The 12,987-nt window shown below is 45.1% G+C and overlaps 1 protein-coding gene across 1 annotated transcript in view; it reads left to right on the top strand.

Moving 5' to 3' along the window:
• The window catches only part of ttll7 (tubulin tyrosine ligase-like family, member 7), a 63,799-nt gene that overhangs the window by 27,611 nt on the left and 23,201 nt on the right, over positions 1-12,987 (top strand). The window contains exons 9-12 of the mRNA XM_078285639.1: positions 2,618-2,712; positions 4,878-5,025; positions 6,343-6,416; positions 10,642-10,777. Coding sequence (XP_078141765.1) covers positions 2,618-2,712; positions 4,878-5,025; positions 6,343-6,416; positions 10,642-10,777 — 453 coding nt within the window. The remainder of the gene's footprint in view (positions 1-2,617; positions 2,713-4,877; positions 5,026-6,342; positions 6,417-10,641; positions 10,778-12,987) is intronic.

Raw genomic sequence — 12,987 nt, 5'->3', positions numbered from 1 at the left:
CTTTACTGATTCACTTTAACCTGCCCAGATTTTTCCAGTCGGTTTTGTTTGACGCGAGCAGGCGATCTTTCAGTCGTACCACCGCTTCTTTGGGCTACCGCTGCCCCCCGGTTGGCAACACAGTCAGCGCTCTGGCTCTGTCAGTCCTCAAGGGGCCCGGTTGTGATGTAAATATTATCTCGCGGCCGCGTTCTCGAGTCCGCCACACACCAGTAAGCACCTTTGTGTCAGGATTAGCAACGGCTAGCCCAGGAGAAGGGGAGAGAAAGAGAGAGGGAGTTTGTGAGAGTTAGCGCCGCAACCCTTGAGAAGCTTTGCACATCTCTCTCTTTCGTCTGAAGGAGCTTTAGGGCTTTGTTGCTCATTTTCACCCGCAAATCATCACGGTTTCAATTTGCCTGATGTCACACACCAAGCTGTTTTCTCATTGGCCTCTTTCGTGTCCCGCGACCTGTAACTCGGCTCCTGATTGGCAGATAGAATGGATTTATGATGTGCTGCGAGACCTCTGATTGGCTCAGTGGCGCTTTGTGACTTAGTTAACGACTTGTGATTGGCTGTTGTGCAGCTTTAATGTGTTCTACTGTATCCAACTGCTTTTTTTCTAAAGGAAGATAGGGGCAGGAGGAATACTGTTGCTGACACAAATACTCTCCCTGACTGCAGATTAAGGCAACTGGGAAGGAAGGAATCCCAGCAACACTTGCAGGACTATTAACAGTGATTTTGATCAGAAAAACAGACACGTTTTGGCATGTGGCCTTTGTGAGGGGTTAATAAACCAATTCATGCAGAAGTATATATAAATACAAAAAACACTAAAATCAACTAATAGACTAGATAAGAGAAAATGGAATTGAGCCGCTAATAGATTACCTACAGATAAAGCCTTACTGAGCTGTAAAGAAGCAGAGGATATGGTCATGTGACAAACAAAATTAGACAGCTCTACTAACTGAAAACAGGTGAGAGGTGCAGTGATATCTTCAAACAAGATGTTTAAGTTTACAATGGGTCAGTTTCAGTTGGTAGTTATTACCTGTATGCCCTGTACTCTGTATGAATATATTTTCAGGAAAATCTTTCTCGGGGAGCAACTTTCAACACACAAATGTTATCAATAATCAGGAACAAGTTGCAACAGCTTGGTAAAATGTTCTCATCCTCCCAGTGTAGTGCCCTACGCAGGTCCCTACTGGATGATTAGATTTCTTTCTTCCCAGTGCTATCTGTCCATTCTCTGCACCTTGCTAGTGGGTGAAGTTGTGCCAGAATACCATTTCACCTGCAGATTATGGCTACCACAGGAAATAAGCTTGGAAGCCGGTGATTCAGTGTACACCTTTAAGTCGGATATCTCTTTCTGTGTTTAAACCGAGGGCTGCTGAATTATTCATGATGGACACACGTGCTTACCCACATACACCTGGCACGCCTTTATTAAACCTATTACAAATCTAATGACGCCAAAAGGTGCCGTCCACACCATTGTTCCTACATGAAAAGGGAAATAGGCGGCTTGAGCGTTTGTGCGACTCCAGGAGGATTCCCGAGTTATCTCAGCGCTCAAGGTTTTCAACCTGAGCCAGCCTTTAGGCGGGCGTCTGTTGCACTGTCATTTGAACTCACCTCTTAGGCGGAAAGCAATCCAATCAGGGTTGCCAGCCCCCCCTCACCCTCCCTTCGCCCTCCCTTCATCCTTCCCTCCTCTCCATTCGCTGGCCCTTTTGTTGTCTCACACAATCTCTTTACCACATGGGGAGAGAGACAGAGGGAGCATAACAAAGAGTAGAAAGGAGGAATTGATTTTGTCGTGTCAGGTATTATAATTGATATCTGAATACCTTGCACCGGTGCTGGAAATTGCTCTGTTAAGAAAGGTATGCCGCTCTTGGATTTTCCCCTGGGTGATGCCAGCTTTTGTACCTCAAATCACAGGTTGCTTATTCTGCGCCTGTTCAGTTGATTCTCTCGGAGCGCTCTTGACTGTATATGGCGGCATTAAGCTGTGATAATTCGGTGATGCTCACAAAGAGATAAGTGGCGGCGGTGTTGTGGGTGGGCGTCGGCATTGACTGGCTGCACGGCGCAGGATGTGCGAGGGGGGCATAAGTAGGTTACAGAGTCATGGACCGCTCGCTGTGGTTGGCTCAACAGGGCAGGGTCACTCATCTGGTGACAGCTTAACCTAACACACAAACATATACACACACACGCGGGCGCTCACACACACACACACACACACATACATACACACAAACACAAACACACACACGCGTAGGCTCATGGACATGCATAAGCATTCACACATCAATGCCAGACAGGATTCATGCCCAGGCAAAGGCCAAGAGTTCTGAAGTGTCCTTCAAAGAAAAGAAACTCCCTACTGTCCCTCTCTCTTCTCCTCTCCTTCTCTCTTTCCTTTACTCTTTTCTGTGGGAACAGATCTCTCTTTTTTTTTTTTCCACAGATGCCCTAAATCCACTCTTGTAATTGCATAGCATTTCTCTCTGGTGAAATGAGAAAAAAAGAAAAAAAAAAACAAGAGACAAAGACAGAAAGAAATACAGAGTATTCTCTGAATGCTTCTCTCTCCTCTCCTCCTCCTCTCCGGCAGATCAATCGAGCTCCGAGTTTTGGGACCGATCAGAAGATTGATTACGACGTGAAGAAGGGGGTGCTGCTCAACGCTCTGAAACTGCTCAACATTAGGTACTGTTCTCTTCCACGGCCATACACACACGCACATACGCGCATACAGATAGACACACATGGATTTCCTCTAGAGGGCCATTAAGTTTCAAGTACACAGGCAGACAAAGCTCACGTCAAAGTTTATTTTATAAGGTTCTGAATGTTTAAAGATTCCAATCGACCCCCCCCCCCTTTCCCCCCCTTTTTTTTTTATTTGGCAACCCTGAAAACTTGGGAATTACTTTGATGCACGGCACCATTCGGTCGTTATCTTGTTTTAGTTTCAGACTGATGTCACAGGAGATGGTCGAGGATTTGTTTATCGGGTTTTAGATCCGGACAAAAACCTGCCGTCCTTGTAAACTTGTGTGTTGGTGTTGCTGCGGGGGAAGCAAAGCAAGAGAATGGCCAAGCTACAAAGCAATGTCTGTCTATTGTGCTCTTTGTGCACCTTTCAATCAGGCATGCTGTGTGTGTGTGTGTGTGTGTGTGTGTGTGTTTGAATGTCTTTCATTTGTACTGTAGCTTATGCTATCTGTGTGTTGGAGTATTTACTGTTCGCACTGCTCTGTATGTGATCTGTGTGTTTATGTGCTTACTATTTACTGTGTCCTTTTTTGTCTATTGTGTTTTGTGGGTGTATTTGTTTGCCTGTGAGTATTATGCATATGTTCATGCTTGGTGTGTTCGGCATTTATTGTATATGCACTGTCTATGTGTGTGTGTGTGTGTGTGTGTGTGTGTGTTGGCGTGCCTTTCTGTCCCCTGGCTACAGTGAGTCTGTCCACTGATTGATCATCGTAGACCAGACCTCTAGATCTCTGTTCTCTTTCTCTCTCTGTGCTTGTCTTCCTCTCATGGCTCTAAATATAGCCTCCTCACTACTACACTACTACTACCACACACACATACGCACACACAACACACACACACACACACACGCTGGATCAAATGCATGCACCACCACAGATCTAGATCGGCCATGTGTGGTGCGTGGTGCAGCCATTCTACATAAAAACTCACTCCATCCTCCCGCCCGGCTTTAGTCGGCACAAACAAATCCCTTATCAGAATGATTTGTTTCATGGCTGATGTTTGCTGTGTTCCCACAGATTAAAAGGGGAGATTTGATTATTTCGTGACAAATAAATCTTAGGGGGCCTTGAAAGGCGGCGGGGAGCTCTTTCCACCGGACAAACTGCTTATGTTCATGCTGGAGTGAATGAGGGCTTTGTTCTACCTCGCTCACTTTCTCCTTATATAGTAATGGCTTCGCTTCCCAGAAGGGAGGGGTCGGTGGTGTGTAGAGGTGGGGTCGGCTCTCAACTTGGCTTAGAACACCAACTGTATCAACGTGGGATCAATTCAGACCCGGCCGGGCATAGACATTGACAAACCTCGGCCCCCCAACAGCACTCAATATCCAATTTAAAGGGCCAGCGATTGACTAAAATGAATTGCCCCTTCTGCAGACCATGACTGCCTGCTCGTTCAGAGTCAGCCTGTCTGGTCCCGTTCATCCTGAAGGTTGTGGTTTTGTTTGTGTCTTGACTGTATGTCTATCTCTGTGTCGGTGGGTGTTTCTGCACTACTGCTGCAGCGTCACCAAGAGACAAATTCAGGTTCAAACTTTGTCACAATTTACAGCACTCGAGAAAATCATTTTCTTCAAATGACATCTGTTCTTTATTGAGCAGAATCTAGTTAATAAAATGAAGTAAATGTTGTATTATTGTAAAAATGTCATTTAAACTATGAATCTTCACACCTTAGCTGCACATTTTCCCTCCCACAACCTTCTTGTGTATTCAGAAAGAACTATTTGTCATCATCACATAGAAACAAAAAGAGGTTACCACTACAAACCAATGGGAAGGGAATGAGCATTTTAATGGTTTAAAGAATTTAAATGGTAATGCATTTGTTTCTCAACAACAGCAACTAAATATGTGACAGAGCACAAGACAAAGATGCATTAATTATTGGAATATAGGAGGAACTTATGACAGCTTCTGTAGGAAGAGACAGAAAATGTCAACTGTAACATTTGTGTTCCTGGGTAGTCTCCTTTTATGGTGTCTGGCTTCCTTCTGGCCCTCTTTCTGGTTGCATCCTTCCCTTAGATTTCTATCTATGTACTGTGGGATTGTACAGAATCTGTACTTGTATTTTTGTTGGTCCAGAGCCAGTGATAAGAAACGCAACCTGGCCCAGCAGAAGGCAGAGGCTCAGAGACGGCTGTACGGACACGGCTCCATGAAGAAACTCTCCGCCGCCTCCTCCGACTGGGAGAAACAGCGCCACACGCTGGAGCGAAGGAAAGAAGAGTTGGTATGTTCCTTTTAACCTTTATTTACCAAGGGAAGATTTGCTGAGGAGGGTTCTGATTCACATTCATGCTGTTAAACACATTCCCACCCGGGACCTGCCCAGTACAACCACAGTTCTCTGCTGTTGGCCACTGCCCAACTGCATTGAAGCATCTGTGGGGCTAAGCAGCTGCACAAGGTAGTGCACCTTGACCGTGGTCAAGGAAGTAGAGAGCGATACTCACTCATTTCCCCCACCCAGATTTTCCAAGCCAGTCTGGGGACTGGAGCGGTGACCTTCCAGTCATAAACCCCCTTCATAAGTCATAAGCTACCTTTTAAGCTTTTTAGGCCACCCCAAAATGAGCACAGAGGTGGAACACTGCCTTGGCTTCAGCAGTTCAGGGAGAGGTGCTCATCGGAGACGGGCGTGCTCTTATTTAGTAAAAACATGAATCATTCTGTAAAAAATCAAAACCTCAAACCTCCAAGGCAATCTTCTCTTAGAACAAATTTAGAATTCTAATTTTATTGGCCAATTTCACTGCAATAAATAACAAAACAATACACCAATGTGTTGCAGCACGGACAGGCTTTCCTCAGGGTTGAAACGATAAAAGCTGAAATGAGGGGGAAAAAACAGAGAGAAGAAAGTCATAAAGTGCTTCACTTATTTCTTACTCCGTGTCAAAAGAGTGAAAGTTTTCTGAGACAAGCATACCTTTTAATTATTTGCTCTTTGAAGTGAAGGGGTCGCGGAACTTTCTGCGTCTGTCTCGGGGTAGAGTGGCAGCTCGCAGTAAGTAACGCGTCCCACCCCCTTGATTATCCTTTTGATCAGCTACGGCAGTAATCAGTGGGGAATATGGAAGGATGGAGCGGAGCTGCTGTTTTAAAAAGGGCACCACCGCGGCTTCGAGTGCTGTTATGGCTGCAGTGCGAGGCAAGGCTGAGGTCTACTGAAGGCACATATTGCTTAGTGCTCAGCGATACTGTAGTGCCTGTAATTGGAGTGACACCCCCAACCCCTGCTGCTTCACGTCAAATTGACCAACTGACCTCCTCCACAATTATACCTTTCTAATGTATTACTATGAGAGAGTGGGTGGAAAAATGCCTGTGAATTACAAATCGATGAGTGGGACTTCTCTTTTCAACTCTTTTTTCCCCCTCTCGCTCTCTTTTTTAAGACTTCATTCCTCTCCCTTTGTAATTGAAGAGGGATTCATTTTGCTCAGTGTAACACAGATTTAGGTTTAAGGGTTGGGTGGGGGTAAGGGTGACTTTCAGCTGAAAGATTTACTCCTTTTTCCTTTGGTTTTCCCCCCCCCGTTTCCAGAAAGAGCGACTGGCACAGGTCCGCAAGCAGATCTCAAGGGAGGAGCATGAAAAGCAACATCTGGGGAACTACAGGTAAGGAGCAGGCGTGCAGGCGGGGAGGGGGAGGCGCTCCCCCCGGGAACCCCGCCCATTACACCAATGCCAGCTCCGCTTACATTTATGGGGTCATCTGCAGAGCGCCAAGCTCTCGGGAGGATAAATAATGCTGCTGTGGAGAGAACAGGAAAAGGAGAACGCCTAATGCTGTGAGAGCGTGAGACGGAAGAATTAAGAGCGAGCGAATATGTAAGAAAGAGAGAAAGGGAAAGGGAGGTAGTGTGTGGTTGCAAGGTTCAAGTTGTTACTCCTCTGTGCACAAACATTGGTACCTATGCAGCGCTTCAGAAATGCAAACGAGCATGCATATGTTGCCTGCCTACCGCAAACTATCCTCCCTCTCCTCCTTCCCTATACGCCTTCTTTCTTTTCTCCTCTAATTCCAGCCAGGACCTCAGAAGACATGGAGCATGTCAATTTTTAATAGTCACCTCACAGACGGAGCAGATACCACCTTAGAGCATGACTCAGCCACGCCGACTTCTGATTTGCCGCTTGTCCCTCGTAAATTGTTAATGCTCCTTCGCTCCCTCAGTCGCTCTCCCTGCCTCTTTCTCTCTTTATCCTCCGTACACACATACGCACACTTTTCCAAGTATTGCTTTACTTTTTCTCTTTTCGACTCCGAGTCTCTCTTTCGCAAACGCATACACACACACACGCATACACACACGCAGTTGCCACATACACTCGCCCACCTCTCCTCACTGTCTCCCCCAGTCTCTCTTTCACTTAAGTGACTTCTTGACTCATCACTTGACTGAACGGCTAGTCAGAATTCCGATCACAGCCCGCATGAAGTGCTGTCACCTCCCTCCTCTCCTCCGACAGGCAGTCAGACAGTCAATCAGACAGGCTGAGGTCTGTCTGGAGCGCTCCTAATAAAGACCTCTTAGCATTCAAACGGTGTCCTGGCACAGCGCTGGTGTCTGATTAACACAGTGCACCTCATTAGAGGAGTTCCACTAATGAACTTACTTACCCGGCTGTTAGATGCAACTTGCGGCAGGTACAGAGAAGCCGGGGCCCCCTGACATCGGAAGGAAACCCTGCTGGTCAGCGTCACTGTCACCGCTCTACCGTTTAACAACACATCTACTGAGCTGTTATAGGACGGGGGGGGGGCTTGAATGATACTGTAGACTAGGGCTGAAAGATACTGACAAAAATTGTGATTATTTGACAGATTATTGCAATTGTGATTTAAACTGTGAAAAGTTTTTCTTGTCAATTTTTTTAGAACTTACTTTTAGAACAGTTTTTAGAACAGTACTTTAGAAAACTGTCTAAAGAAAAGTGAACTTCAGGATGTGTTCAGGATTTACTGAGTTTGAGTATGATGAAAGGTCTTCACCAATATTGCACTTGATTCATGGACCAAAGATTTCCCGCAGCACTAGAACACCTTGTTTAGAAATACACTTTGGACGCCCCTCTCTCTTGAGCAGAGCAGCCTCTGCGATTTGGAAATTGCAGAAGTTCATATTGCAATTTCGTTTTTTTTTTTTATTTTTGATTAATTGTTCAGCTCTACTGTAGACTAGAATGAAGGATAGTTTTAAACTGATGTTAATGGAGTATGGATCTTAGTTTTGCCTCTATGGGCCCGGAAAATATGAGAGGAAAATCCACTTCATCATGAACATCTTATTGGGAAAAAAAGTATCATTGAGGTCACCCTCAACTTAAATAGCCATATGAGGGAGGCGGCCCAAAACGAGAGCAGTCAGCACTTGCTATTAAACTGTTGATCTTTCGCTTTTGAGTCAAGTGATAAGACACGTGTCGCTCGTAGACGATTCACAGATTTTGGCCCGTTCCCCATCTTATCATTATATTTAATTTACCCCTCTGTTATGAAGAGAACTTTTCCAAATCTCTCAGAGCGTATCTCAAAAAGAACAAGAGAAGACTCCGGCCCACATGCGTAAAAAAGTACGGCAGAGTTACAAAATCTTCACAGGACAGCGCCAGGGGAAGGAACAAAGTGATTTCGCAATTTGTTCGTTCTGTGCGTAGCCACATTTTTGTTTTTGTTTTGGTTCCAGTATTCTGACCTGTGGAGTATGAGACAGTCTCTCAACATTCAGCATTCATCAGTTGAAACTTGTTTGTTTTGATGTGCGGTAACGAAAACATGACGCAAATAACGCTTGAGTAAAGATTTTTCCTTTTCTTAAAGCTTTTGTTTTCTTCCCCTGTCTCCTTTGTTCCTTCCCTTGCTGACACTGTTCGTAAAACTTTTCAACAATATAGAAATCCTAACTATAATAATAATAATAAACTTTATTTACTGTATATAGCACTTTTAAAAGCAAATGCTACAAAGTGTTTTACAGCATGAAAGAGGCAAAATGTAATGTAAAGTGCAAAATCCAAGTGAATAAAAAAAAAATCAAGGTAGATAAAAATTTAAAACAAGTAAATAAAATAGAGGAATACACATCGCAGGTACAAGAATAAACACAGAATGCAAGATAAAGCAATGAAATGAAAGTGGCAATTATAAAAAAGTCTTGTTCATAAAAGTGCGTTTTAAGAAGAGATTTAAAAGACAAAACCTGATATGAGAATGTCTACTGTATCATAAAAGTGTTGAAGACTAGCTGCGATGAGGACGATGGGGATTTTATGGTAGAATTGTGGATTTTTTTTTGGAACAATTGAAATAGTACACTCAGACGCTGAAGAACTTTCTGCTTCGTCATCATAAATACTGCACATAGCCAAGTTCAGCGATCAGTATCTCCCCACGCTCGCCCCGAGTACACCAGCGGCTTGAAAGTTCCTGCTAGTGTAGACATCACATCCCAGTTTTCCATCTTGTGTGTTTTAAAAAAGGAGGCCTAAACTCGTGTCGGTGCACCTTTTAACTCCCTGTCGAATCAAACGGCTAATCTATTAACTCCCAGGTCCGGCTCCAAATATGTCTGCGCAGATGCCAGAGTGTCTCCCCGCTCTCTCCGTGCTTATTTTGATTAAAAGCGCTGTCGTTGTTTTGATTCGATGGCTGCAGCGATGACTCGTGAGGGGGGGGGGGGGGGGGGGGGGAGTTTGGAGATGTATTAAGAGGATAACCAAGCGGAGGTTTATTCGTTTTCCTAATCCCCTTTGGCCAAAGATAAACACAGAACGCTGTTAGTTTAGTCTTGGGGGGCGCAGAACTATGCGGGACGTGTGAACGGGCACATTAGCGAAGGCTGCGACGGACGTGAAAGTAAGTGCACGTCTCAACAAAGGGGGGGAGGAGGGAGGGAGGAGGGAGGGAGGGGAGGGAGGAGGGAGGGAGGGGAGGGAGGGAGGGAGGGAGGGGAGGGAGGGAGGGAGGGAGGGGGGGCATTAATGTATCCTGCCGCCGTGTGAAAAGACTTGCTGAAGTTTGTATGGTAAGAACGAGTTTGTTTCCTAACTCAAGGTCTCCATTAATACTTTCTTCTCTCTTTGTCTTCCCTCTTTGCACCCTCCTCCCTCGTTCCTTCTCCCCTGCTCCTGCCACTCACACCTTTCTTTTGTCTCTCCACCACTTCGCACCTCTCATCGAAATCCTTATAATTCTCTCCGTCTGCGTCTGTTTCTCCTCCTGCTCGCTTGCTCTCTCTCTCTCTCCCCCCTCCCTCCCTCCATCCACCCCTCTCACCCGCTGTGCCTCGACCTCTCTCCGGCGCCTCACTCCATCCACTCTTCTCTCTCCTCTCTCCATCGATCTCCTTCCGCTTCTCTCTCCCCCCCTCCATTTTTCTTTCCCCCGTCCCCGCCTTTCTCCCTCTCCCCACCTCTCCGTCTCCGCGTTCCCGCTTTCTCTCTTTTCCCTCTCGTTTTCTTCACCTCTTCGTCTCGTTGCCAACCCTCTCGCGCCCACGTTCTCTCCCTTTCTCTCATCCATCTCTCCTTCTCAACATCTCTTCTTCGCTCTCTTTCTCCTTTTTTTCCCTATTTTGCCCTTGTAACTTTCTCCTTTCCCCATACTCTTTTTCCCTGCCTCCACTCCTCCTCTCACCTCATATCCCTCCTTTTGCCGAACCCCGATCCCCCTGTTCTCTTTCTTTCTCTCCGCTCCTTCTCCTTCTCCTCTCATTCCCCCTTCTCTCTGCTTTGATGACCCTCCTTCCTCACGCCTGCTCTCTCCCTCTTTGTCTTCCTCCTCTCCTCCATCGCTCCTTCTCTCCCCCTGCCTCTCTCCCTGTGTCTCTGCGGCCTACAGACGTATTTACCCCCCAGACGACAAGCTGCTGTTGGAGAAGTATGAAAGCCTGCTCTCGGCCGCCTTTCAGACCTTCCTCGCCGGGCGAGCCGCCTCACTTCAAAAGGAAATGAATAATCCTCTGAAACGAATGAAGGCACGTACCTCAGTGGCAGACTGTCATGCACACACACACACACGGACACACGGACACAGACACGGACTCACACACCATAGAAACCTGAAGACACCCGCACACAAACACACACAGACGCACGCAATATGCAGACACTTGTGGACGAGCACATGCCACAGAAACCTGTGTACACGGACACACACACACACACACACACACACACACACACACACACACCTATCTCCTATTTAGATTCTACCCACAAACAGAAAAGAAGGGTGCACAAATAATGCGGAAAAGCATGCTGCAGTCCTTCGTATTTGTTAGAATGTCTGACAGAATGTCCTTCCTCCCCTCTCTATCTGTCTCTCTCTCTCTCTCTCTCTCTCTCTCTCTCTCTCTCTCTCTTTCTCCACAAGTATTTATCTAGCTGTGAACATGAGGTTTTAAAAGCAAGGCAAATCCCACACAACAATCTCATTTTTGTTTTTTTCCCACTTAGACTCTCTCTCTTCACTTTCCCTCGCCCTCTTTCTATTCTTCCCCTGTCTCCGTCTTTCTCTCTCTCTCTTTCTTTTTCTCTCAGTGAGTTGCAGCTCTGTAGATCCGACTTGTGAGCTGTCTTTGTATTTATATTGAAGAGGCTTTTCAAAGTTGATGAGTTGCCCCACACATTTGAATGCGCTTCGCCATAAGTGAATTTTCCAGTTTGTGACCAAGATATAGGGATGCACATTTGAACATATACACATGAATGCACATGCACACACACACAGACACACACGTAGACACACACACACACACACACACACACACACACACTTTATGTGGCCATACTTTGAGATATGTGCATGTTTATACAGGGGAAGAAGCCATTGTATGCATATAAATGCCAAAGCCTCTCTGGTACCAGGAGGAATGTAGCTTCAGTGAGCTTTGAAGGTAAAGGTATGAAGAGACTTTGAGAAGGAGGGAAGTGGATTTCCATACCACGCAGGGTTACAGGAGAGAGGGGAGAGAGGAGAGGATGGAGATGAATGTAGAGTGTTTAGGTAGAGAGCAGAGGAGGATGTGAGAAAGGAAATAGTCAGCCATACAATGAAAAAATGGTGAAATGCAGAGAAAAAAATTCTCTTTGTTTTCAATTGCATTTTTGTGTCTTGTCACTTTTATTTGTTAAGTACGGTGACAGACTTGTATTGTGAAAAGCACTTTATAAATCAAGATGAGTTGACTTGAGGTGAGCAGGAGAGAGTCACTGAAAAAATGAGCAACTGAAAGAGGCAATTTTCTGTCTCCAAGCCCGGCTAAGTAGTCAGAAAGAACAAATCAACAAAACAAAGAGACATGGAGGAAGTCACTGTGGGATATAAAGATACATGCAGGGAAGAAGCATTGATGAGTAGGAAAGAGACAGATGAAACAAAAAAGCTTAACAGCTTTTTAGATACTAAATAGTAGTGGTGAATACTGAATATGGATATTATTGGCAACAGCACTGACATAAAGGCATATAAAAATATGTATATGTCCACTGGGAGGAGATACAATATGCATCTGTTGTAATTTTTGTAAAAGCAAACCAACTCAGAGCCTCCAACAACAGCCTTAACAGTGAGAGAGCATCATCTAAGCTAGTTGGGACAGACATTTTAGTCTTGGCTCCAGGTAACCATGGTGGTAACCAAGGTAACCAAGTGATTGCAGGTAACCAAATGATTGCTAAATAACGGCTCTCACCAACCTATAGAAGTGCATAATTTAACGTAGACTCACTGTGTTGTGAACACCTTTACTTACATGGCAAGAAAAACTGAATTGCTTTCAGTCCATCTGTTATTTTTATATATGTGTCAAGTTCAGTTTCCTCCCTTTCCATAAAAACATGTCAAAACATCCATGCAATGCGCTTCAGTACAATTTAACAAGGTAATGGCCCTCCAGTGGTTTTTAAACTATGGTGGGAGGGGAAGCTTTCACCTAGTGAAAGGATTTTGAGTTTGCAGACTGTAGTAAAAATGCCTCTAATTTGTAAATCACTTTTTGAAAACAACGCAAAGTATGCATTTTTCCCTCACTTGCAGTTTTTTTTTATAATTATCAAGTTGAAATAAAAAAATTCTGTGATAAGCTTCCCAGGATTTGTTAGGGGTAAATATATTAGAGCATCTGATCCCATCTAAATGAATAGCTGTGCACAACATGTTTGGGCAAGACAGTACTCAGACAAA

This window comes from Centroberyx gerrardi, chromosome 9 (assembly GCF_048128805.1).
Source record: "Centroberyx gerrardi isolate f3 chromosome 9, fCenGer3.hap1.cur.20231027, whole genome shotgun sequence".
In the NCBI taxonomy this organism is placed as follows: domain Eukaryota; kingdom Metazoa; phylum Chordata; class Actinopteri; order Beryciformes; family Berycidae; genus Centroberyx; species Centroberyx gerrardi.
This window is presented reverse-complemented; position numbering and strand designations above follow the sequence as displayed.